The sequence below is a fragment of the Capricornis sumatraensis genome, chromosome 3 (genome assembly GCF_032405125.1).
Source record: "Capricornis sumatraensis isolate serow.1 chromosome 3, serow.2, whole genome shotgun sequence".
Taxonomy (NCBI): Eukaryota; Metazoa; Chordata; class Mammalia; order Artiodactyla; family Bovidae; genus Capricornis; species Capricornis sumatraensis.
Genome location: NC_091071.1, coordinates 88,048,950 through 88,074,120, shown reverse-complemented (window position 1 = coordinate 88,074,120; position 25,171 = coordinate 88,048,950). Strand labels below are relative to the sequence as shown.

Below are 25,171 nucleotides of genomic sequence, written 5' to 3'. Positions count from 1 at the left end.
AAAAAAATATCTGGGTTCTAAGAAAATGATGAAGAATAGTAGTGAATCTTTAAATTCATATTCTGGCTTCCAAAACACATAGAGTCTCTTTTAAAATCAATTTATTCATTTTAATTGGAGGCTAATTGCTCTGCAACACTGTAGTGGCTCTGCCATATGTTGACATGAATCAGCCACGGGTATACATGTGTTCCCCATCCTGAACCCCCCCCTCCCCATCCCATCCCTCTGGGTCATCCCAGTGCACCAGCCCCAAGCACCCTATCCCATAAAACACATAGTCTTGAGAGAGAAGAATGTGTGAGTGCTTGTCTGTGAATGTTTTTATATGTCATAAACAGGATGTAAAACTTGTATTTTTAAATAAGGAGATATGTGGGTGGATGGGTCTAAAATGAAAGTAAAACAGCATGTGAAGCTAACAGAACTTGAAAATCTTTATCATTAGATCATATCACATGCTGAAAAGTCTTTTCCACACTGGAAGCACTCACTATACAGTTATCAGTGACCCTTGTCACTGGGCTTCCTTGGGCTTCCCTGAATAGCTCAGTTGGTAAAGAATCTGCCTGCATTGCAGGAGACCCTGGTTCGATTCCTGGGTTGGGAAGATCCCCTGGAGAAGGGATAGGCTACCCACTCTAGTATTCTTGGGCTTCCCTTGTGGCTCAGCTGGTAAAGAATCTATGCAATGTAGATATAACTGTTCTAATAATAACAAGCAACTGATTATACTGCAGATCAAATTATGCCTTGAAATTATAATTGTAGAGAGTCAGTATTTCGGAGAAGGCGTTGGCAGCCCACTCCAGTACTCTTGCTTGGAAAATCCCATGGATGGAGGAGCCTGGTAGGCTGCAGTCCATGAGGTCGCTAGGAGTCAGACCCAACTGAGCGACTTCCCTTTCACTTTTCACTTTCATGCATTGGAGAAGGAAATGGCAACCCACTGCAGTGTTCTTGCCTGGAGAATCCCAGGGACAGGGGAGCCTGGCTGCCGTCTATGGGGTTGCACAGAGTCGGACACGACTGAAGCGACTTAGCAGCGGCAGCAGCGGAGTCAGTATTTATTGAAACCAGTAAATCATGAGATGAATGTTAAATTTGTTTTCTCTTAGATAAGGTAGAGTGCCTTTCTTACACATAATACAAAAGACTTACTGAATTGAGTTTTAACTGTCTGGTATCAGAATTGTATATGGTTTAGCCATTTAGGGCATTATGTGTACTCAGTTGAGAAAAACAAAAAGTAATCCTAAATCTTATAGCTGGTTAGTAGTACAGAGAAGTAAGTGTTGACTCTGAATTTGCAGAGCTTTAACCCAGATCTCCCTCATTTGTGTAATTTCTTATGAACAATGGTGGGTGTTTAAATTCTGATGTCTCCTTGGGCTAGCAGTTGCTTCTCAGAGAAAACAAAGCATGTCCCATGGGAGAGGGGACAAGGACAGTGCTGGTTCTGTGTGTGCTCTTGGCTTGCGCTGACCTCAAGCTGTGGTATTCATGTAGACAGGCCAGGAGAAGGATTATCCTAATAACCAGAATCTACATTCTTAGGGGTATGTGAGAAGAGAATCTACTTATTTATCTATTCAATCTGAGGTTTGAATATTTGTGTTAGTTTATGTTGATCTTTGTTTTAAAAGAATAGAATGCCACCCACAGGTCAGCATCTTCTGAATTTCTTTTCCCTTTTGCTTCTATCTTTATGTGAGGGGATTTTTTCCCCCCATATATGTCACAGTGAACAGTATATTCTTCAGTCATTTTAGCAAAATGTCACTGAAATCTTGGGTTTAGGGAGGTTTGGCAGGCAGTTGTTCCTGATTAAGAAAAGTTGTCCTTGTGGTCTCAGATGCCCAGTGTAGGTAGAATCTTGGTCAATGAGAAATGCCTATTGAGCTGCCCCTAGCAGAGAGAACACACAGCCAGCCACCAGAATCCTCGGGAGGAGGACCATGGCAGGGTCTTTGCCCTCAAGAAGATTGTTTTTCATGCTTTTATCTCATTTAGTAAGTGGGATTCCATTCATCTCCTTAGAGAAAAATGAAGAGATTAACCCACCAGTTGAAGACTGGAGGGCTTCAACATCAGATATTGATATCTATTTTTGAAGGTAAAGTAATATGCATTAGAGTGCCAGACCCTCTCCAGTGTTCTTGCCGAGAGAATCCCAGGGATGGGGGAGTCCGGTAGGCTGCCGTCTATGGGGTTGCACAGAGTTGGACACAACTGAAGCGACTTAGCAGCAGTAGCAGCAGCAGCCAGACCCTCTGGGCTTGGATCACTGTTAGAACATAGCTGAGCGTACTGCTGCAATGTGGCACCAGATGCTGAAAGGATATTTAAAGACTACACATTTTAAGTATGTAGCACGATTTTTTTTCCTCTCTGCTTCTTGAGCCAGCAAATCCATCCTCTCTTATTTCATTACCACTAATTAATTCAAACATAAGTGAAAAGAAAGTATATTTTAGCTTTTGACAGATTTTAACATGTGATTATGTTAATTTATCATATTTCAGTTAATATTTAAAATCCCAACAAGTGTGATTTTCTGTGTTTTTGCAGTGAAATCTTATGGGTTGTCTTACAATATCTGAAGTACATATTTTAGGAAAATAGCACTTCTAGTTTAATGGTATCTGACGGTGAGAAGGGTTTCCCTGGTGGCTCAGTGGTAAAGAATCCATCTGCTAATGCAAGAGACGCAGGAGAGGTGGGTTTGATCCCTGGGTTGGGAAGATCCCCTGGAGGAGAAAATGACAATTCACTACAGTATTCTTCCCTGGGAAATCCCATGGACAGAAGAGCCTGGTGGGCTACAGTCTATGGGATCCCAAAGTCTGACTTGACTAAGCAGACACGCAAGATGGTGGGGAAGGATATTAACCCAAGACCTTGCTTTTGGTGGGTTTGGAGGTTTGGGACTAAGCCTGACATCACTGAGCAAGCACATATATCACCTCAATGTTTATCATAATAAATGTTTTAATTACATTTTTTTGTAATTACATAACTTTGTAATTACATAAATCTTGTGCCAAGCATCATTTGCGACATGACTGAACCTTTAGTCATCTCTTATGCTCCTTGAATTCTTTTCCCTTAAAAAGTTTTTTTTTTTTTTTTTTTTTAAGTAAAAGAAGTTAACACATCTGGTTGTGATGTTGAAACATCTCATGAAAATTTATGGTCCTGAATTGAGGACTAGGGTGAGAACAAGGAGTCATCTGTTTTTTCTAATTTAGCCACATATAAGGACAGAGTGTCATCTTCCCTAACTGATGCTTTCTTAGTTACCTAGCAATATATGTTCATGAGCATTTGGTCTACCAGACAGAAGAAAGAATACATTTGAAAGTAAAGGTTGCTGTGTTGGTATTTACATTAGTTCAGGGTCTTGTTTACAAGAAGCAGAAACTAAGCCTAGCAGTGTCTAGGCTAAGATTGGAAGGATGGGTTGATTGGAAGGATGTCAGGGAATGCACAGAGGTCATAAGGAGCCTGGAGAAACAGGCCTGGAAAATAGGCAGGCATTCCCAAAAGGTAGTTGGACTCAGGCTGCGACCTTGAAGCCTGGACACCATAAACACTGTTTGGGGTTCTGGTCATGCCTTTTCTTTTCTCTCAAAGGACATGGACCACAGCTAGCAACCCACTGGGTCATAAAGCTACACTTAACTGGTTAAGGACATCAACTGGCCTCCACTTTGGAGTCAGAACACTATATTTAATTCAGTTTCCCTTAGGAACCCTGAGGTCGCCTACCTAGACCTTGCTCTAGGTCAGCCTATTTCTTTTGGCTATATTTACTCTTTGATGTAGCTTAGAAATTGCCTTTAAGGAAGTGTCCCCAAAAGTTGGTCAAAAAAAGTGTGCCTGTTTGAAATCACAAGGAAAAAGTACTGAGGCCGTGCAGACTCTGCAGCAGAATAGCTCACTATGACACTAATAATAAAAATTCTCTAAGGTCTTTGAGCTACCCACTTCCCCAGACTGCTGGAAGGTGCACCTGGAATTCATCAGGATTCCAGATCGATTATAACTGTGTTCTCATCTGCTTCCAAAATGACAGCATCTGGCTTTAACAAATAAACCCGAGGCCTGAGTTTGGTTATTAAAGGCCCAACGCCTTCCCAGTTTGGACCTTCCAGCACAGATAAATGGAGCCTTGTGAAATGAGTCACTTGAGGCCACCAATTCTCTTGGACATAGCACTCTTGGCAGGAGCCATTATTTTTTTCACCTATTGCTAGAAGGCTTGCTAAGTAAGCTGATGTGGTTTAGCTACTGGGCATCTGAAAGCACTTGTGCTACACATGATTATGTTGATTTAAGAAAGCCTGTCAAGTTTTATTTACAGTGGACCCAATTGGGCAGGAAGGAGAGCAGACATTCTGGTGTGTTTCCAGGATCCTTCTGAGTTTAATCCCATCTAATCTAACGTCTCAAATATTTGAAGGGGATAGGATTATAAACCCAGCACAAGCCATCAGAATAACTCATTCACTGGTAAAATTCTCAGCATAGAGGGCAGGGTACTTAGTTTTTTCAGTCTCTTCTTGAGTTATAAGCAAAGTAGTCATTTAAGTCTCAAACTCTGGGAGTGATAGTTCTAGAGCATGTGTGTATTTCAGCCTACCAGGCCAGAATTAGGTCAGTCTAATAAGAGTCTGGAAGGAATCGGGAAGTAAAGTCACTGTGACTGTCTTTTGGACTGTGTACTCACTGTGGCAGTTGTTACTTGCTCGTGATAAATTACTCCGAACTTAGTCTTCTTAGACTCATGGATTGTATGTGTCAGGAGGTCAGGCTGGGCATGTCACGGTTAATTGTCTTTGGGCCTTTCCATCTCGGGTCTCATCAGGGAAGATCCGATTGACGAGGCGGGCTTTCACTTGGAGGTTTTCTCGCGCATATGTCTAGTTTCTGGGCTGTGATGACTCAAAGGCTGAGTTTGTGAGTCAACCAGAGTTGCCTGCATGTGGAACTCCCTGTGGCTGGAGCTTCTTGTGGCCTGACAGCTGGCCTCTCACAGGGAGTGTCCAGGAGGGAGCAGCTGCAGAGCAGGCATTCAGAGAGACAGAAGTCACAACGTGTCTTTTGAACTTTCCTCTGAAGTCATCAGTGTCGCTTCTGCTATGTTCTGTGGGTTACAAGCGAGTCCCTAAGGCCAACCCAGATGCCAAGGGGAAGGCAGTGACTCGACTTCTTGATGGTGAAGAGTATAAGGGTCACCGTGCAGAAGAACACGTGGGTGGAAGAGACTCCTGGGGTCATCTTTGGAAAATACAATTCACCTTAATAACTTTTTGAGAATTTATCCATTTAGCTGTTCCTCTTCTATTTTTTCTTTTTCACCCAATGTAATACTTGGTTTCTCCTCAGAACCAAAAACTGTATAAACTTTTTCATTGGAGAGAAAAAGAATGGTTACTACTCTTTTTGGAGGAGAAAGGAGCCATTTATATAGGGTTACTGAGCCCGTGGTAATGAACTAGTTCCTTGTCTATCATCTCAGTCTTTATTGTGGAGTAAGGAAGTGAAGGCTGCTATCCTGCTGAGAATCAAAGGATGAGTCATGCTAACTTGAAGGAAAAAAATTATGAGCATTTGCATGCCCCTATCTGTCAGAAACAATGATAAACATTGGAAATAAGTATGACCATTAAGAGTTCTATCCTTAAGAGGGAGCATCCTAATCCAGTTAAGGAAACCAGTATTTCTGTAGTCATCGCTCCAGGCCGTATGAAGGTAAATGCCAGGTGCTTCGCAAAGAGAAGAACAACTAACCAGGAGGAGGAGAAGGACGGAGGGCAGATACGGGGTCTGAGCTTTCAGGGGATGCTTCCTGTAGGAAAGGGTGCCTGAGCTGAGTTTTGGATGAATAAGAATTAACCAGGTATATTAATTTCTTGTCACTGTTGTAACAAATTGCCACAAGCTTTAGTGGCTTAAAACATCACAAATTTATTATTTTGCAGTTCTGTTGGTCGTATGTATATAAAATATAGTCTGTAGGATGCTGTTCTCCTGGAGAATCTATTTCCTGTCCTTTCGGTTTCCAGAAGTTGCTTCCATTCTTGGCTCATGGCCCCTTCTCTTCTGGCCTCCTTCCTTTAATGACCATTGTGATTATATTTGGCTCACCCAGATAATCCAGGATAATCTACCCATGTCCATATCCTTGGCTTAATCATATCTTCAAAGTGCATATTTCCTTACACATAAGGTAAATAATCACAGTAATAGGATTAGGACTTAGATATCTCTGTGGCCTACCACATCAGGTAAAAATGTCACTTGATGTGAAGAACGTGGCATCTTCAAGGACTTTGTGTGCTGTGTGCTTAGTCGCTCAGCCGTGTCCAACTCTTTGTGACCCCGTGGACTGTGGCCCACCAGGCTCCTCTGTCCATGTGCATTATCCAGGCAATAATACTGGAATGGGTTGCCATGCCCTCCTCCAGGGGATTTTATCCAGCCCAGGGATCAAACCCAGGTCTCCTGCATTGCAGGCTGATTCCTTACCGTCCGAGCCCTAGGGAGCCCTCCAGGACTTTAGTTCACCTTATATCTCCAGTCCACCTTAAGTCCAGTCTCACAGAAGGTAGGCTGTGGGAAGAGAACAGATGGGATAGAAAGTTATGAGCAGATCATGAAACCAATCCCTCATGACTTACTCTAGAGACTTCCTATTGTCCAGTGGCCTGAGGTCACAAAAAGCAGGTGATATATTCCTCACTCTTCTCCAAGCAGTGGACGTTTCAGTTGACTCTCTGTTAGTAAAGAACGGGCTGTAACATTTTGCTGCAGAAGTCAGGTGGGTGGGCCCAGGGTGGGTCAGGTTGACAGAGTGGGCTGTGGGTGGGGTCTGAAGTTTCTTTTAGACACTTTGACACTCATATGCCCAACTCCTTGGGCCTCTTCCTCCGTTGACAGTTGTCTGCTCCCCCAGTGGTTATATTCATTCATTTCTAACATCTTCAGGACTTTCCTGGGATGTGGGCCGGGAAAGCTTTTTTTAATTTTTAATTTAAAAAAGTACAGGAGATGATGATACCTGGGGCACACAGTGGTAAAGAGTCTGCCTGCCAAATGTAAGAGACTTAGGAGATATGAGTTTGATCCCTGGGTCGGGAAGATCCCCTGGAGGAGGAAATGGCAAACTGCTTCAGTCTTCTTGCCTGGAGAATCCTGTGGACAGAGGAGCCTGGTGGGCTACAGTCCATGGGGTTGCAGAGAGCTGGACATGACTGAGCCCACACGTACAAGGCAGATTATCATGATTTCTGGTGAGCATTTGTAGAGATGCTTTGCCTCTCAACCCAACTTTAATTAGACCCTTGTCTCTCTCCACAAGACTGAATGCAATTTTGCACAACAGGGATCTTCATCTTCTATTTCATTTGTAGCAACCACTTAAAAAAAAAAAAGATAGGGTGTTGCCTCCTTGTTTTAATGCATGTAAAATGCTGTTTCTTAAACCTGTGCCCTTTGCCAACTGTAAAGCAGTTGGCCTGCATGCCCTGATATTATATTCTAGGAAGGTAATGAAAGATCTTGAGAGAAAGCAGAGAGAGCTGTATATTATTGCTTTAAGGCTCCAGAGAATCTGAAGCAGAGGCTGGCTCAGGGCCCTCCACGTGGATGTTTCACCTGGGAGGTGTTTCTTTGACATTGAGATGATGCTTTGGTTGTGGGTACATAAGAATGGTATGAAGCACTCTGCTGTGCGTTGATAATAGAATTGGAGTCACAACCCCTCTAACTTTGGCAATATCGTCACCAAGTACCATTAGAATGGGAATTTTCAGTTCCTGGTCAGGATTTGGTTGTCATTTTGGCATTTCCTGCAGAGTAAGGCTAAAGGATCTTTAATTGTAGGATCTCCTTGGTTGCTTTTTCTATGTGAGAGCTGCTGCTGCTAAGTCACTTCAGTCACGTCCAACTCTGTGTGACCCCATAGATGGCAGCCCACCAGGCTCTGCTGTCCCTGGGATTCTCCAGGCAAGAACACTGGAGTGGGTTGCCATTTCCTTCTCCAATGCAGAAAAGTGAAAGTGAAGTTACTCAGTCGTGTCCGACTCTTCGTGACCCCATGGACTGCAGCCTACCAGGCTCCTCCAGCCATAGGATTTTCCAGGCAAGAGTACTGGAGTGGGGGGCCATTGCCTTCTCCATGTGAAAGCACTGCCTCCCTATTCTCTCTCCTCCTTGCCCATCCTGACTTAAGTATACTTTAGTATTCTACCTTTTGTCTGGCTGTTTTTTAAGTTGTTTTAAATAAGTGGAGCTAGAAAGAATTGCTTTTCAATGTCAAATAATTTTGAATTATGGGTTATTTTAGTTGTTATTAAGTCTAGGCTAAGCAGTGGCTATGCCAAGACATAGGACCACATGAACCATCTTACTAAATAAGCTTGTAGATCCAAATAGAGCTGTTAAAGTAATTATGAAAGTGTTTGTAAAAAAAAGATTTGTTAACTAGGAAAAGACAAATCATATTTATGCATCTGTGTGTATCCATGTTATATGCACGTACATGTGTTATGAGTAACAGTGGAAAGATTATTTATGCACAGTGATGTATGTGTGCTCAGTCGTGTCTGACTCTTTGTGACCCCGTGGACTGTGCCTTCCAGGCTCCTCTGTCCATGGGATTCTCCAGGCGAGAATACTGGACTGGGTTGCCATGTCCTCCTCCAGGGGATCTTCCTGGCCCAGGGATCGAACTCGTGCTTCTTTTGCCTTTTTGCATTGGCAGGCAGATTCTTTACCACTGCACTGCCACCCAGAAAGCCCATTTATGCATAGTAGTAGGCTGCAGTCTATGGGGTCGCTAAGAGTCGGGCACGACTGAGCAACTTCATTCTCACTTTTCACTTTCCTGCATTGGAGAAGGAAATGGCAACCCACTCCAGTGTTCTTGCCTGGAGAATCCCAGGGATGAGGGAGCCTGGTGGGCTGCTGTCAATGGGGTTGCATAGAGTCGAACACCACTGAAGAGACTTAGCAGCAGCAGCAGCAGTAAGCCCTAAAGAGAAGCCAGTGAATGAGTTTGGAGTAGCAGTGTTACTTTCAATTTGCATGTATGTTTATTTCTACTGCTTGTAATGTTTGGGAGGTAACATTTTGTCTTGTGTAGTTAAATGTCCCTGTTGTGTACAGTGAGATTTTCCCTCCCAGGAACTTTCCATTTGGCTTCCTCTTGTCCTTTCTAAAGATGTGCAGTTGTCTTTTGTGTAACATCGCTCCAAAAATACAAGCATGGCTCATGGCCACTTTTTTTTTTTTTCCCAGGACTAGTAAGGCAGAATTCTTTGGAAGTTCTAGGGAGTTGTTGAGCAAATTTCTTCTCAGAGAAAAAACGTTGTTGTAAGATCAGGAGAGTGTGACAGAAAATAAAAGTCATGATTTTTGTCCCACGAAATTTCCATTGCTTTGAAAAAGACAGGACTTACTTTAATAATACTTAGTTAGGGACCAAATGTGGGCTAAAATTAGCTATAACTCAAAACTTTTAGAGTTGTGTTTATATTTAAAATTTTATTCCCTTTTATAATTTAAGCTAAAGTTTTAGTTCTTTTTGCCAATGAATATGCTGATTGACCTTTATGAGTGAAGTTCAAATTTCATTTGAAATTTAAATAATTCTAAAACATGAGCATGTTTATTTGGGCTCCAAAGTCAGTACAGAAGGATTTTGTTTTGGTTTGTTTTAAATTAACAAACAATCATCTTCAGAAAGAAAACATGAGCAGTGTTCATGAAAGTGTTGCATTTTATTCCATGTTTTAAATCTTACCTAGTATGTTAGTTAAGTGTTTTAAAAAGGCATATGCATGTACAGCAATAGTAAAGCTACGTTTATTTGCTGAGTGCTGACAGGCTAGCATATATTACTCTAATGATAATCTCTACCCAGTAAATTAGGAATAAACAAAGAGGGGTTCAGAGTAAATAGGCCAACTGACATACTTTAGTAAGTGGCAAGCTTGGCATTTTTATACGGATCCATTGAACTCATAGTCAGTGTTACATAACATATTGTCAAGGCTCATAGTGTTATATAACATATTGTCACATATCAAACACCTTCTACACAAATTGCTACACACCTTCAATCTTCTGCCAAAAGGCAAACTTAGTCAAGCAGTTATTGATTGGGTAGATTATTGGAATGTTTGAGGTTATTTGTAAAACCCAAGAATGGGATTCCCTGGTGGTCCAGTGGCTAAGAATCTGCCTTGCAATGCAGGGGATGCAGGTTCAACCCCTGGTCAGGCAACTAAGATGCCACAACTAAGACTCTATGCAGACAAATGAATAAATAAATATTAAACAAACAAACAAACAAAAAGAAACCAAGATAATCTGAGCTGTTTGTATGGAGTCCAAAGAGAGGCATGAAGTCTTGTGCACAATTACAAAGGAAGAGACTTGATTTAGTCAGTGGAGGCAATTCTGGGAGCAGAGAGAGAGACGGGCAAGTCTGTCCTGGGGGTGGTATGTGTCGGAATAAATGTGCTAGTTTACAAGAAAAAAATATCTGACTGGGACCCATGTTACAGAGTATAAAGCATGACAGGAGGCAATCACAGTTAAGGGTCTGATAAATAGTGGAGGTTCAGAAAATCTTCACTGTGATGAAAAAAGAAATCTCAACTGGAAGACAGATGTAAATAGGAGGGAAAAGGAAAATGGAAAGGGAAGCAACAGTACTTTATAGTTTTTAAAGTGCTTTTATATCAACTGTATTTGATTTTGTGGAAATCTAAGAAGGCATTTTATGCAATCCTGATATATCTTAAAAATTATCAATCTCTGCATAAAAAAACAGAGGGCAGAGACGCTAGAGTTTGGAAGACAGGCAGGTCAGACATTAAATGACTGGGCCCTGAACCAAATCTGTGGCCATGACAGTGGGTATGAAGCCATAAAACCGAGGAAAAGTTGACAAGAGACAGAGTGATCCTCTGAATTTGGGGATGGACATAAGTTGGAGAATAAGAATCTATTCTAACAGCATAAATTTATTTAAGAAGGAAACACAGCCACAGCGAACAAATAAGAGCTGGGATTTTTTTTTTTTTTCAGGTGAAGAAAATTGTCTTTTTAAGTTAATTTTTTTAGTGATGGTAAAATGTCCAAGATCAAAGTCTTAGTTCTGCACTGAAGATAATGAATGAGAGAACAGGCTTAAACAGAGGTGACTGGGAACTGTGTGTGTGTGTTTTCCAAGTAGAGAATAGGATTATACTAAAGAAGTTGAACTCCACAAAGGCACCAGGCTAGAATGAGCTACAAGGATTCTCAGAAGAAGCCAACACATGACACAAAGGTAGGCAAGAAGGAAGAGGATCCCTGGTGAGTCTGGTATATTGTGTGCAAGTCTTGCTTTAGGTGACAAGTTAGTCACATGGTCTCTATATCCCTTCCAGTTCTACCGTTTTATGATTCTATATAAAATTTTAGAATTGTATATAGAATATATATTCTATATAAAAATAAAGATAAAGTGCTTCTTTGACTACAGATATTAAAACAAGACACCTAGATAGTCTTAGGATAGAAATATTAATAAGTTACGGTGATTTTAGCCTACATTGTGATTTTAGTCTCTAGTTCCCTTTTATGACTGCCTGGAAATGGCTGCATCAGTCTCTAAACCCAGAAAGTGAAAGTGTTAGTCGCTTAGTCATGTCCGACTCTTTGTGACTCCATGGACTGTTGCCTGGCAGGCTCCTCTGTCCATGGGATTTTTCCAGGCAAGAACACCGTAGCGGGCTGCCTTTCCCTTCTCCAGGGAATCTCTCCAACCCAGGGACTGAACGTGTGTCTCCTGTATTGCAGGCAGATTCTTTACCATCTGAGCCACCAGGGAAGCCCCTGTAAGCCCAGATCTCACTTAAAAATCTAAAGGAGCTTGCTGCTGCTCTAACCAGCAGGCGGGCTGAGCTTGTGGACATGCTGTGGGTACCTGCCCCTAGGAACATCGTGTCTGGGAAAGCTGAAAGCATCCTGGCTTGGGCAGTGTGTGAAAGCCTGCGCTTCGGAGCCATGGTTTAGGCTCTGTAGCTCTGGCTCACGGTAGATCCATAGCCACTCCTTACTCCTTTCACCACAGTGACGCATGGCTCCTGCCCAGCTCTGTACCGATCTGCCAGGAATATATAGTCCACTCAGTTTTCATTCAGACATTGAACTGAAAGATGCTCAGAACAGGAAAGTGGCTCAGTGGTTCCTGATGATGATCCAGCAACCACTGCCACTCTCCTTTCCTCATCAAGTTGAGCTCTCAGACAGAGTCTCCCCATCAGCTGTGCGTCACTGCAAAGTGGAAGTGGCCAATCGCAGTAACATGAGCTGTAGCTCTGTTTTGTTTCAGCAGTTTGGTTTGGGCCATGGAAAAATGAGGGTTCCTTCCAGACTAGTACATGTACCAGCAATACATGTGGTAGCCCAGATTAGCTGGTACGCTACTAAGGGCCACACTGAATTTTCCATGTGGAAGTGGCTTCCAGGAATAGGTGAAAACCTAGGGAAGAGTATTTTCTGTATGGTAGGTAGCAGGGACATGTTTAGTGCTTTGGTAGAAAGTAATCTTTTGGTTCCTCGCCTGTTTGTTCTTGATGGTTTGAGATTACAGCATGTCAGGCGTTCTAGGACAAATTTGTCTAATTAGGCAGATTGACTGAGTCTGATTCTCCCTGAACTTGGGGAACATATGTCCTAATATAGACCATGCAGGAGAAAACAGTTTCTGTATTTCTCTCATATTCTTGCTTGGAATCTAACACTGACTTGGCTTTGAGAAGAAAAACCTGGTCTTCTAATGAGCCTCCACATGACACCCCAGAGACATCCAGAGAACAGTAAGGGATTGCTTCAGTGTAACCTGCTAAATGCCAGGGATTGTACCTTGCCTTGTTAACCATAAAAACTGAAGGGAAGTCTTTTATTTTTCTACCTCGTAAACTAATGGAGGGCTCTTTTCTGCATAGAAGACCGTATCCTGTCTCTGAATGGTTTGACTTATCTTCATGGAGAGATGGCATATGGGTTGTTCTTTATATGGTGTGGTTGATTCCCATATGTTAATATGCAGCAAAAGTGCTTTATGTAGGGTTCTTATTTCCTCATATAGAATATAAAAAAGGTGTCTATTCAGGGGTTGAGACTTAATAAAATAAGACTTTTTATTGCATTATCAGCTCCTCTGGTGGCTCAGATGGCTGAGCCATCTAAGTGACCTCCCTGGTGGCTCCTGCCTGCAATGCGGGAGACGAGGGTTCGATCCCTGGATCTGGAAGATCCCCTGGAGAGGGAAATGGCGTCCCACTCCAGTATTCTTGTCTGGGAGATCCCATGGACGGAGGAGCCTGGCAGACTATATAGTCCATGGGATCACAGAGAGTCAGACATGATGGAACGACTTCACTTTAAAACTTTATTGCATTATCAAGGATGTTCTTAAGTGAAACTGTATTAAAAAAAAAAAAACTGAGAATGCATGGCTGTGGTGAATACAATGATTGCTCATATAATTTGTTGCCACTGCCTTGATTTGTATAAGTCACCAGTAATTTCATTCATCTCTCATTGCTTTTGTACCACCAGTGCAAATGTTAATTCTGTGAAAAAGGTAAGTAGCATCTTAGTATTACTATACAAATAGTTTTGATCTCACAAACCCTGGAATAGGGCCTCAGGAGCCCTCAGTGTTCAAAGACCCCACTTTAAGAACTGCTGCCCAAATCTGTAATCTGTCATCTTTGACTTAGTGGATGTGGTGACCAGAGGCTAAAGCAGGGTCTTCCTGATGAAGACCCAGAATTGGGGCAGAGCACAGAAGAAAGTAGAAGAGACCGTGAAATGAGAGTTAGGTAGGAGCAGCGGATAAACTTCAGGCATTTGCCTGTTTGTGGACTGAGGTCTTTGATCTAGCAAGCAAAGAGTCCTTGTCTTCAAGGGCTCTGAGTTCTTAGCAAATCTTTGTTGGATTTAATTTGATTTGTTGTGATTCAGGCAAGAGGATAGCTTGGGTTGGCATCTGCCTCCTAAGCAGGTCCCGTGGTCTGTGGTGGGCATGTCACAGGATTGACACAGCTCCTGCCATGTGCTATTGCTGTGGTTCAGCGAACATGTGGTGACCACTGGAAAGGTGTCATTGTGTCTCTCTCGTTTCCCCCGCCCACCTCACTTGACCAAATTGTGTATATGTTCAAAGAGCAAAGTTGAGAGGGAAAATGAATGGGATAAAGCACAGAGTTAGACTTTTTTCTGCTATTGGGGGATCTGACTGGCAAGTTGTCCCAGAAATGACTAGAGGCCTTTGCCATTTGCCAGTTTAAAAAAGCCCATCATTTTAAACAACTGGAAGGTATTTTGGTCTTCCCGTGGAAATAGAAGCCTTGAAAGAATCCGTATCATTACTGATGACCAAGAGATGTGAGTCTTGCAAGTGAAACCAGAGAATTTCGAGTCCGACATTAGAAATATTCCTGAAAGATGTCATTGATGAGGAATTGTATGGTGGAGCCTCACTCTCTAGAATTTAATGAAGGCCATCCTTTTTTTAAGAGGAGCAATAAAAATGCATTTCTCATTTAAGGTGTGGTGTGTCAACAAGTCGTCCTCTGGGGATTTTACTAGCCCTTTGCTTCTATGTCAGGATTCTTTGTTCGGTACTGCAACATATGTGCATGGGAAGTGAAACAGTCATCTGGATGCTTTGTGTGCCTGGTGCCAAACATCTGGGTATTTGGAAACATCTGGAAAAGTGACTGAAGTTTTCACGAGGGTGTTCAGCATTATGTGGATGAAACCTCTGGTTCATAATCAGACATCTGCCAACCCAAGGTTGATTATAAATGTTTCATTAATTTATGAGGAAGGAAGGTTGGTCGATTGTACAGTACACTGTTGTTTGACTTTCACTAGTTTTTATTGCAGTGGAGTGATATCAGGTTGTTGCATTTCAGAACGTTTCAGTCTGATGAACATTTCCGCTTTTAAATTCCAAGGAGAGGGGAGAGCCAGCAGCAGGTCAGAGTGGTTGGCTGCTGTCACGGCGGCCATTCGGTGTCTGTGTTTGAAATGTCTAGTCACCTCAGGGAAGAGATACTAGACGCTCACAACCACAGAACACCCCAGAAAAGTGGTTTTGTTGGGTCACCATGGTGTCAGTAATCCATAGACTGCTCGCGCTCTCAACAGAGAATAAGAGATGCTTTCTCCTAGGTCTAACGAGGCATTAACTGTTTACTTCATATGACCCCAGGAAGAAAACGAAACTTTTGTTCCTGGGCAGGCCTTGAGAGGGGTAGTCTAACTGTCATAGTAGCCTGTGCTTTTAAAAGAGTGCCTTTCTGTGGGGAGCCCTGCAGATCACAGGGGCCTATTGTGAGAAGAGAAAAAGAAAGCATTGAGGCAGGCACCAGGCAACAGAGCAAGGTGGAAACACTTAAGCGAGAGGCCTTTAATTTTTATACAAGTAACCTAGAAGCATATTTTATACCCACCTCGTAAGTCAGGCCGCAGTCTGGCTGTAGACTAGGCGTGGTTTTCTGGGAGCTATTGCTGGGGAAAACCAAAGATAGTCTCTGACCTTGATGGGGATGGAGAGGTGGCTGAAAGCTGGCAGTCTGTTCATTGCAACATCTGGCTAGCGAGATAATATTCTTCATTCTAAAGCTTTTGTAAAACCATCTTTTCTCCGTGATTAGCTTTTAGGGAAATCACACCCTAAGCTCTGTCCACCCTTAGAGATGCTTTAAGCCACTGTCTCTTTTGCATCCAGGGCCTCTGGTTTGTCTAAATGATCTGGGACACTCTTCAGAAATGTCCTGCACAGATGTTGGAGGACAGAGTTAAGTTGTTTTTTTGGCAGGGGCTATGTTTTTGCTTCAAAAGTGAAATGGATCTGGCTTGCCTCGGGTGTGGCCATTTGTGTCTGGTCGGGGCAGGATTTATCCACTTCATAAGCAGAGTGAGCCTGATGCCATGAGATGGTGCTTTGGCCTTCCAGCTTGGTACTCGGGGGCCTGCAGAGCCAAGAGCGTCTCTCTAAAGTTGGTTTGTGTAGAGTTTCCAGGCTAGTCAGCTTGGGAATATCATGTTCTGTGGCCATGCCTAGATTAGTTTTAGAGCTTCAAGATACCGAATGGGAGAATTTTTTTTCCAACTTTTATTAGCAATGAAAACTTTCAGTGAAACATTTTCCCCTGGGAATAAATCTTACCAGGCAACGCAGTATGATACAGAATTAATAAACGAGGATGGGAGTCTCAGGAATTTCACTTGTGCTTTCTTCCTGTCCCTGACGGGCCCCCATCCCTGGGTGCGTTCCCCTCGCGCTGCCAGTTGTCTGCGTGCTCAGTGCTGTCCAGCTCTGTTGAGAGCCCATGGACTGTAGCCCACCAGACTCCTCTGTTCATGGGATTTTCCAGGCAGGCATACTAGAGTCCACCATTTCCTTCTCCAGGGGATCTTCCTGACCCAGGGATTGAACCCATGTCTCCTTCATTGACAGGTGGATTCTTTACCACTGGGCCATCCGGGAAGCCCAAAGTGGGAGATCCATCCCTGGGTGGGCATCACTGTAACCTTTCATGCTTCCTAAAAAAAAAAGATTTGACAACCAACAATATAGTCTAAAGCTCTTAAATCAATGTATGTGAAAACCAAATTCCAGGGAGGTTCATGGAATTGTCCAGGCTCACAGTAGCTTAGAAATGGTACTGACTTATAACCTAGGTTTTATGGTCCCCTGTTTAATACTCCATAGACCTATTTCTCATGTCCTATCACCCTCACCAGTGCTAGAGCTTAAAGGTGCAAAGAGGGCTGCTGTGTTAGGCAGGACCCCACAGGGATGGGTAGATGATGCCTGTGTTCACAGTCAAGTCTGGGGTCGATCTCAGCCTGAGTGCTTTCTCCTTACACAGTGTTAATCAGGGTCAGTGAATTTATTCACATGGGACTGATTTATAAATGACTTACACACGAAGATGCCTTTTAAGTATATAGCAGAGTATGTGCTTTTCCAGAGTGTATACTTTTTTTTCTGCCTTGTTGACTTCTTATCTGGCAGCCCTGCTGTAGAAGTCTAATTCCTGATGGAACAGGCTTCTCTCCATCTCTGCCTTCTATGCCTGTGTCTCTTAAATTCACTTCCTACCCTCTCTACTCCAGTGGCTGTGTGTTATTGATGGAAGGTGTCAAAGTTAGTGGGGAAATGAGAAATACCAGTGAATAGAAAAGTCAAGAAATGACAAGTTTCAGTTGCAATAGTACAACTGTTTTACTTGGAAGTTTTCAGATTGTCTGGTCTTCGTTGGCAGATGGAAGTTATATGCAGCAGTTTATAATGTGCAATAATATATACATGCAAACATGTGCCTAGCTGTCCTGTACATTTTGATGAAGCCCTTGAGAGCATCCTCACGAAGGCTGTTGTAGATTTGGGAAATAACTGGGGATCAGTGTTTCGTTCCTTTCATCCTCACCAGTTTTCTAAATGAGGCCAGTTTCAAAGGAGAGAAGAGGCATGTTCAGCCATGATGATCTTATTTGAACCAAGTTTGCAGGGGTGGTCCAGATGTGAGCTGTAGGAGCTATGACAACTTTCCTTTGATGTAGAACATGACTTTTACCAACCTTCCCCAAACATGTCTTCCCATTTCCTGTGGGATTGTAGTATACTCTGGTTTAATGATTGCTAAAGGAACATGGAAACAAATGTGAATCTGGTTTGCACGCTTCCTTTTTTTTCCAGCAGGAACGAAGGGGTCCTCGAGGATCCTTACTGTTCCTGTGGAACAAATGTCAGAAAGTGCCACCCTGAATTCATTAGCTGAGATTGACAGCAGAGCTCTGTAGCTGAACCTTTACAGAGAGTGACATGGTGGGGCTGACGGGGGAGCCCTTCTAGTTCTTCCACTGGGTGAGGAGAGTGGTCAGTCTTCCGTGGTTTCCCCAGGTCGGCATCTATGTTGACAATGTGTTGTTTGGTGCAGTTGGATCCTTTGCACCCATTTCCAAGGAGCTGTAAGTTGGAAGACATTTAAGTCTATTATTTTTAAAGAGTAAAGGTATTTAATACTTTTGTTTCATAACACATGTTCTCAGCATGGATTTGTCTGTTGACAGAATGAAGAATTTCTAAGGAAGGGCATATATTCAAGCCTCCTCTTAATAGCTATTTTGGTCCAGTTTACCAGTCTAGTACAATGACTTTTCAGATCTTTATTCAGCTGAAAATTAATATAATATTTCTTGTTCTGAAGTTGATCCCATATTTTTTTATTAACAATCTGGGTAGCTTTGCTGTCCACATGTGCTTTCCTCAGCTGTATAAAATCCACTTTCTTAATGCCCTGGACACAATCTCTGATTATTTGGGAGTTGGGTTATTATTATTGTATCCATGCAGGGACAGTGGGCCAATCCCTGCTTCATTCCTGTGATACCCAGTTATAATAATTGTGTTCATGTGTAGTTAAATTGGAAGTTGAATAAGTTGTGGAGTTAATGATGTAGCTGTCCAATTTACAACTGGGAGTAAAAAAGGATGAGGCTTTAATCAGCTAGTCTAATACCGAATAAGCCACTGGTCCCAATTGCTGGTCCGACAATTATGAGTCCTTTTTAAAGACACAGGTTCCTAGTTCTGTCCATGGAGATTCTCATTTAGTGTGTCCTGGTGTAGACCTTAGGAATCGTCCATTTTCAGAAGTTCCATGGGAGATTCTGGTGCATGGTTAATTGAGTGCATGCCCGATGTAATGATTGTGCTTCTTAATGATAACATTTTCCATCTCTGTTGGTGTCTCAGATGATTCTGAAATGCTTTTACTATCATCTTAAATGGAATATATTTTTCTGAACATTCTGGGCTGTGTGAGAGCAGGGACATCAGGCTGGCAGTTGGAAACCTGGTTCTTGTCTCTGTGTGGATGTTTTATCACGCTGGAGATATTTGGTCTGTTTAGGTGGCAGTCTCATTCACAAATTGAGGGCACCAGGTTCCCCAAGGTACTTTCCAGATTTCTGACATTCTTTGATTTGGAAGATTTTGCCCTCCTAGAAATTTTCTTCGTCATCACTGTTCACTGAGGGTTGCTGCCTCTCCTGGTTCAGTGAGTGCTGAGCTGCTCAACAGAGTATTGCTCACAGCCTGCTTCTCAGGAAAACTGGCAGCTGTCCCCACATCCAGAACCACCTCTCTTCCTTTCTCCTGTCACTGCATGTTACTGAGTTCAAGTTTGCTCTGCTCACCATACGAGAGGGTAATGAATCCGAGAGACGAGGTATTGCAGCAAGGAATACGACTTTATTCAGAAAGCTGGCTGACCAAGAAGATGGCAGACTAATGTCTCAGCATAACCAACTTGTTGGGATCTGGATGCCAGGTTCTTTTATGGATCAGAGATGGGGAGGGAGGTGAGGAAACAAAGTAAACAGGCCATTAGTCTTGAAGGTATCTCCTAGAATGGCAGCCTCAGGCAGGGGGATGTGTTAGTTCCTTCCTTCCTCCCGTCTACAGGTGGACAGGGTTCTGAACAAAGGCACTCTAACAGTCAGGCAGAAAGGGAGGATTCTCTAAGGCAGGCTGTTATGTATAGTTAAAACAAAAGCAATGGAGACCAAGTCAAAGAAATAGTTCCAGTGTGGAGTCAGAATTGACTTTTCCCTGCAACATATCCACCTCCCAAAACATATGAAAGTAAACTGTCCTGCTGGGAAGCAAGTTCTTATGTTGAGGTTTCTCTTAAGGAAAATTCAAGTTGTAATGCTGACTTTTTCTATACCATGTCTTGGAAGTTTTTACCAACTGGGCTTTTTTTGCAGCCTAGGAACACTTGTGTCTTTGAGCACAAGATGTGACTGATGTCATGGTTTAGGGAGCTGATCCTGCACTTCCATATCCCCTTCAATAAGCCTTAGTTTCCCAGAACTTGTGGTATATACTCTAGAGAGTCTGGTGGGCCCCAGGGCAGAATGTGACTTCTTTTAAATCTCTGGTTCTCAGCCTTTGTAGAGCATCAGAATGGTCTGTAGTACTTTTCAAATGTACCCACCCAAGTCACGCCAGCCCTGCCTGGGCCCCCTGACTCGGGGTTTCTAGGGTGGGATTGGACACACATGTATCTCTTTTAAAGGTTCCACTTTAAACTCTCCCTTCTGGAGCCTGCTTTTCTTCATTCTGACCTGGCCCATGCACTGTTCCTCTGGCTTCTGTAATTATTTTTTGTTAAAGTGGGTATAGATAAATGAGGAGTTGTCATCGGAATATAGTAAACTGTGGTCTAGTCTATTGAGAAAATCAACTCACTATGAGAAAAGAAGTTTTTCAGAGGGGAGGGAGTCTACTGAGCATTCCTAGCACACAGTTAAGGCACAGGAACCACTAGTGAAGATTAACCCTTGTCCCTGTCTACAGAGATCTGAAGGTTCTTGTTTTATTGTAAAACATCATGGGGAGCAGTAGTAGATCATTCACTGTTTCATTAAGAATATTTTAACATAATATCTTGTTTATCCTCTTTTCAGTGCAATTCAGCAAATATTGAGAATTTACAACATGCTCAGCACTGTTCTAGATGCTGAGGATAGAGTAGGGAGCACAACATAAAATTCCTGCCTTCACTCGACACACTCTTCCCCAAAGTGTGTGTGTGTGTGTGTGTACATGCATCAATTTACCATGACAGAATTAAATGGCTGCATTATAGCATTATGAAATGTCATTTTAGGAGAAATCTTTAGGATTGGCCTGATTATTTCTAAGATCACAAAGGGAATCACAAAACTAAGCATGTGAAACCTGAATTAAATTCACAAAATATTAATACCAGAGACTGTCTTACTGTCAACAAGGAGTCCGTGTGTGTTCAGGTAGCAATTTTCTGAAGGTGTAAGGAAATAAACTAGTGGATTTAGGACTTTGCTCCAAAAACAAAAAGGCAAGACAAAGACACTGAAAGAATTAAAGCTCATCTTTTGATTTTGGGCACAAGTCTCCAGGTTGTTGTCATTTGGTACAAATCTTTCTTTGACTGTGTTTTTAGCTCCATGTTTTTAATTTCCCGTATATGCAGAATACATTGGGACTTTGGAGTTCACAGCATTTTATCTGCTTATTTCACCTGTTCAGCAGAAGCATTCATTCGAGCTGAATGCATGTCTTTCAGGCCTCTGGAGTGCTGCTTCACAAATGACTGCAAAATTCTGTCCTCATCTTGAAGGAATTAGATAGCTTCCTAAATTTTTATGTTGTAGTTTACGCTTAAAATTGTTATGATAGAAATAAAACCAGTATTGTAAAGCCATCATCAATAAATTAAAATAAAAATAATTATTAGGCATGTTAGACATGATATACACATTTTGAATCTGCTGCTCAAGGAATTTAAATACAAAGTTTTGAAAAATCTGTTAGCATGTCTGTTTCAAAAGTACTTTTGTGAAAAGGAAAAGTGTCATTTTTTTAAAAACCATAACCAACATTCTGGGATTGTGAATGCCAGCTGAAAGATGGGTGCAACAAAAAAAGTGACCAGTGAAAGAAGAGCACATTTGGTATGGATTTCAAGCCATGAAGAGAACAAGTAAGAGAAACAGAGGATGAGCTTTGGTGCTGGCTCATGTTGCTGCTTGTGCATTAACTAACAGGAGAGAAGTAAATAGCGTGTGAGAGGGGGATAAAATAGATGTTCTGGAAATAATTATTAGTGCTAAAATTTCTGCATCTAATTTTGGAGTGCTTACTTTTGGAATTTCACATGCACAATGATAATGTGTGTTTCAGGTTTGTGGAGAAAAACAACGCTTTGAGAAGTTGATGGAACATTTCAGGAATGAGGACAATAACATAGATTTTATGGTGAGTTATTTCAGTGCTACATTCAATAAAGCCAACTCAGATTTAGCAATTATTTCTTAAATCCACTTACATTTATATATTATGTATATGTATGTATTATAATGTTACAAAGGATAGGAAACAATTTTATACGCTATAGATTCAAATTTTACTTGCCTTTATGGCATTTATCTCCAGGTTTTGTTTTGTTTTGTTTTTTTTCTATCATAAAGGCCAAAAGTATTTATTGGTTACAGTGCTTTTGTTGACCCTTGAACAATGCAGGGGGTTGTGGGTTCCAACCCTCCCCACAGTGGAAAACCCTCCTGTTAACTTACAGGAGGTTATGTGGTTACTCTGGTTACATGGTGTCACATCTGCAGGTTCAACCAACTGTGGGTCATGTAGTACCTAGTCTTCATTATTGAAAAAAATTTGACCTGCACAGTTCAAACACATCTTGTTCAAGAATCAACTGTGTTTATAGCATAAAGGGGGAAGCCATGCATTTGTGAAAAGGAAGTTAACAGTTGGCGCAAATGCCTGCAGGAGCCAGCTTGAGCAGTCAGTGGTGGTGATGGTTTAGTCACTAAGTTATGTCTGACTCTTGTGACCCCATGGACTGTAGCCCACCAGGCTCCTCTGTCCATAGGATTTTCCAGGCAAGATTACTGCAGTGGGTTGCCATTTCCTTCTCCATGGGATTTTTCCCACCCAGGGATTGAACCTGGGTCTCCTGCCCTGCAGGGAGATTCTTTACCAGCTGAGCTGCCAGTGACGCCCTGAGAAGTCAGTAGTGCTGCATAAGAATCCTTAAGCTAGAGACCAGGAGCACTGGACCATTGTGCCTTTGCACACCCCATCCAGTGGCCTTCTCCAGACTGCTCTCCAACACTGAAGTGCTTTGATTTGTAGGCCTGGTAGTATATATCCCCAAATGAACACACAGCAGTGATTTTGTGTTTTCCTCCTTTGATTACCAACTCTAGTAATTCTCTGAGACTGCGATGGTATTGCACCTCTCCTTAGTGGGGTAAATTGCATGTAAGAACATGCGATTCAGCATCATAACTGTCATCCTCAGGGACAAAAAGCAAAAGATTCTGAGCACCTCTGAATCTATGTACCTAAGTCTTAATCCTGGACTGAAGGTAGACTCCAGTGTAGAGGATTTCCAGAGCCAGGTCACCCCCGAGTATACCCAGGTCTGCTTTCTTTGACCCAGTCTATTTGACCTCAGGATCTTCTGGACCCAGGAGTTCGTTTACTGGGGCTTAATTTCCCAGATCCCATCTAGCCTGGAGCAGATAGCTTGTTCACTTCTTTTGTTGTCAAGTTTTCCAAAACCTATGCTTACGATGCTTAGGCAGTTTTCATTTGAATTGCTTCAGTGGTTATAAAACATGGACCGTAGCTTTGCAGATTTCTAACCCTTTTTATATGAAAGATGTTTTCTGGGTCCTCAAATTTCATATGCATCCTAATCCTTGGCCCTTTCCCAAAACAGTATTGGTTGAAGTCTTTTATAGAGGTTCTCTGCTCCATAAAGCATATGTATATATACTTTTTAAAAAGGTAAAAAAATAAATTTGAGACAAGGAATACTTTTACATTGACTTTTATGTTCTTGTTTGGATTTTTGTTGGAGTGTTTAAGGCCCTGGTGACAAAGATGTAAAGAAGCTGTGCCCTTGCTCACGTGACCAGGTTCTTTCCTCTGCCTTCATAGGAGGAACTTGTTCATTCCTTTAGAGTTGAGGTTGCAAACTGGAGGCTCCAGGCTGAAGCCAGCATACATACAGACTTGTGAGTTTAGTCTGACAGTGATGTCCTTGCATTTAAAAAATTGGAAATTTTGGCCTGAAAATACAGATTTGTAGATTTTCTTGAGAATTAATAAGTTCTGGTAATGCTTGGTCCCTGTTCTTACAGAGTATAAGCTGCTGGTGCCAAGTAGTCCCTATTCCTTAAGTCTGAAGGTAACCGTGCCAGTTTGTCACAGTCCACACCATTCCTTATTGTATTACACATGGCCCACTTCACTCATTTATCATACATACCAGATCCCTCTGCCATTTGAGGTTCTACTGAAATTATAAATGGTGTTAAGCCCTTTAGAACACCTGCACTGTTGGCAAATGAGAGCGTATTTCCTGTCAGTTCATTTATTCCTACATATATATGCATTGCGAGTCTTATTTCAATGCTGCTAGTATATCAGTACTGTGTGCTCAATTCATGTGCCATCTAGCAAATAGTTGCCTCTTAGGCATATCATAACACTCAATAGATCATTTAGACCTGCTTTCAGAAGAGTAACAGAAAAATGCCAAAATCCAACCATATTTTATTTCCAGATGAGGCTTTTCATAAACTGTCTTGGGAATGCAATTAAGTTGTCAAACCTCCCAAACAACATATTCCCTTAAAACATAATATAAATGCTTCAGATGTTGCACAAGACCTTTCTAAGTATTTTTTGGTGGGCAAAAGAAAACAAAAAAGTGACGAAATTAGCACTTGGAGTAATTTTTTTTAGTAAATCAGAACAGAATCCCGTGTAACCTAGAGAGTTGACACATCTTCCACAGATACCAGGGGATAACATACACTCACAGAATCTAATTCGATAAACAATACTTTAAACAAGGTAAAGGAAGAAGGGCTTGGGGAAGAGAGGAGGGTGAAGCAGTTTGCAGAGTAGTTGTGAATCTGGAGCCCACTGTCACGCCTCCTTTCAAGTCTCTGGCTGGTTATAGAGGGAGAGCATCAGAGAGAGATTTTCCCTGTAAACACACCGACTGTCCCTACCTGAAAATAAAATAGCTACATTAAACTCTGTTTCTGTTGTTTACTAAGCAGGGGACAGGTTTTCTCTGTGGCAGATCAGAGCCACTGATCCAGTTGTGGGAAGAAAGTAGCAAGACTTTTATGGAATAGAAACTGGTTGGTTGTTTAAAATGGGAAAAGGGATCAGACGTTCTGTTGCTCTTCTGTTGGTATGGTGGGTCCCCCAGTACAGTTTTAGAAGAGATTACCCTGGGATTGCAGATGACTTAAATGTTCTTCATTGTAATCATTGTTACTTTTTTACAGTGTACCTGTAGTGACTTAGGTTGTTCTATATGCCTATATGACTTCTTAAAAATACCTTTACTGAGATATAACTGGGGCTTACTTGGTGGCTTGGAAGGTAAAAAATCTGCTGCAATGCAGAAGACCTGGGTTTGACCCCTGAGTCAAGAAGATTCCTGGAGAAGGGAATGGCAACCCACCCCAGTATTCTTGCCTGGGGAAT

At 42.1% G+C, this 25,171-nt stretch overlaps 1 protein-coding gene across 1 annotated transcript in view; it reads left to right on the top strand.

The window, feature by feature from the left end:
- Positions 1–25,171, top strand: part of FMNL2 (formin like 2) — a 326,704-nt gene that overhangs the window by 266,191 nt on the left and 35,342 nt on the right. The window contains exon 10 of the mRNA XM_068967074.1: positions 21,821–21,895. Coding sequence (XP_068823175.1) covers positions 21,821–21,895 — 75 coding nt within the window. The remainder of the gene's footprint in view (positions 1–21,820; positions 21,896–25,171) is intronic.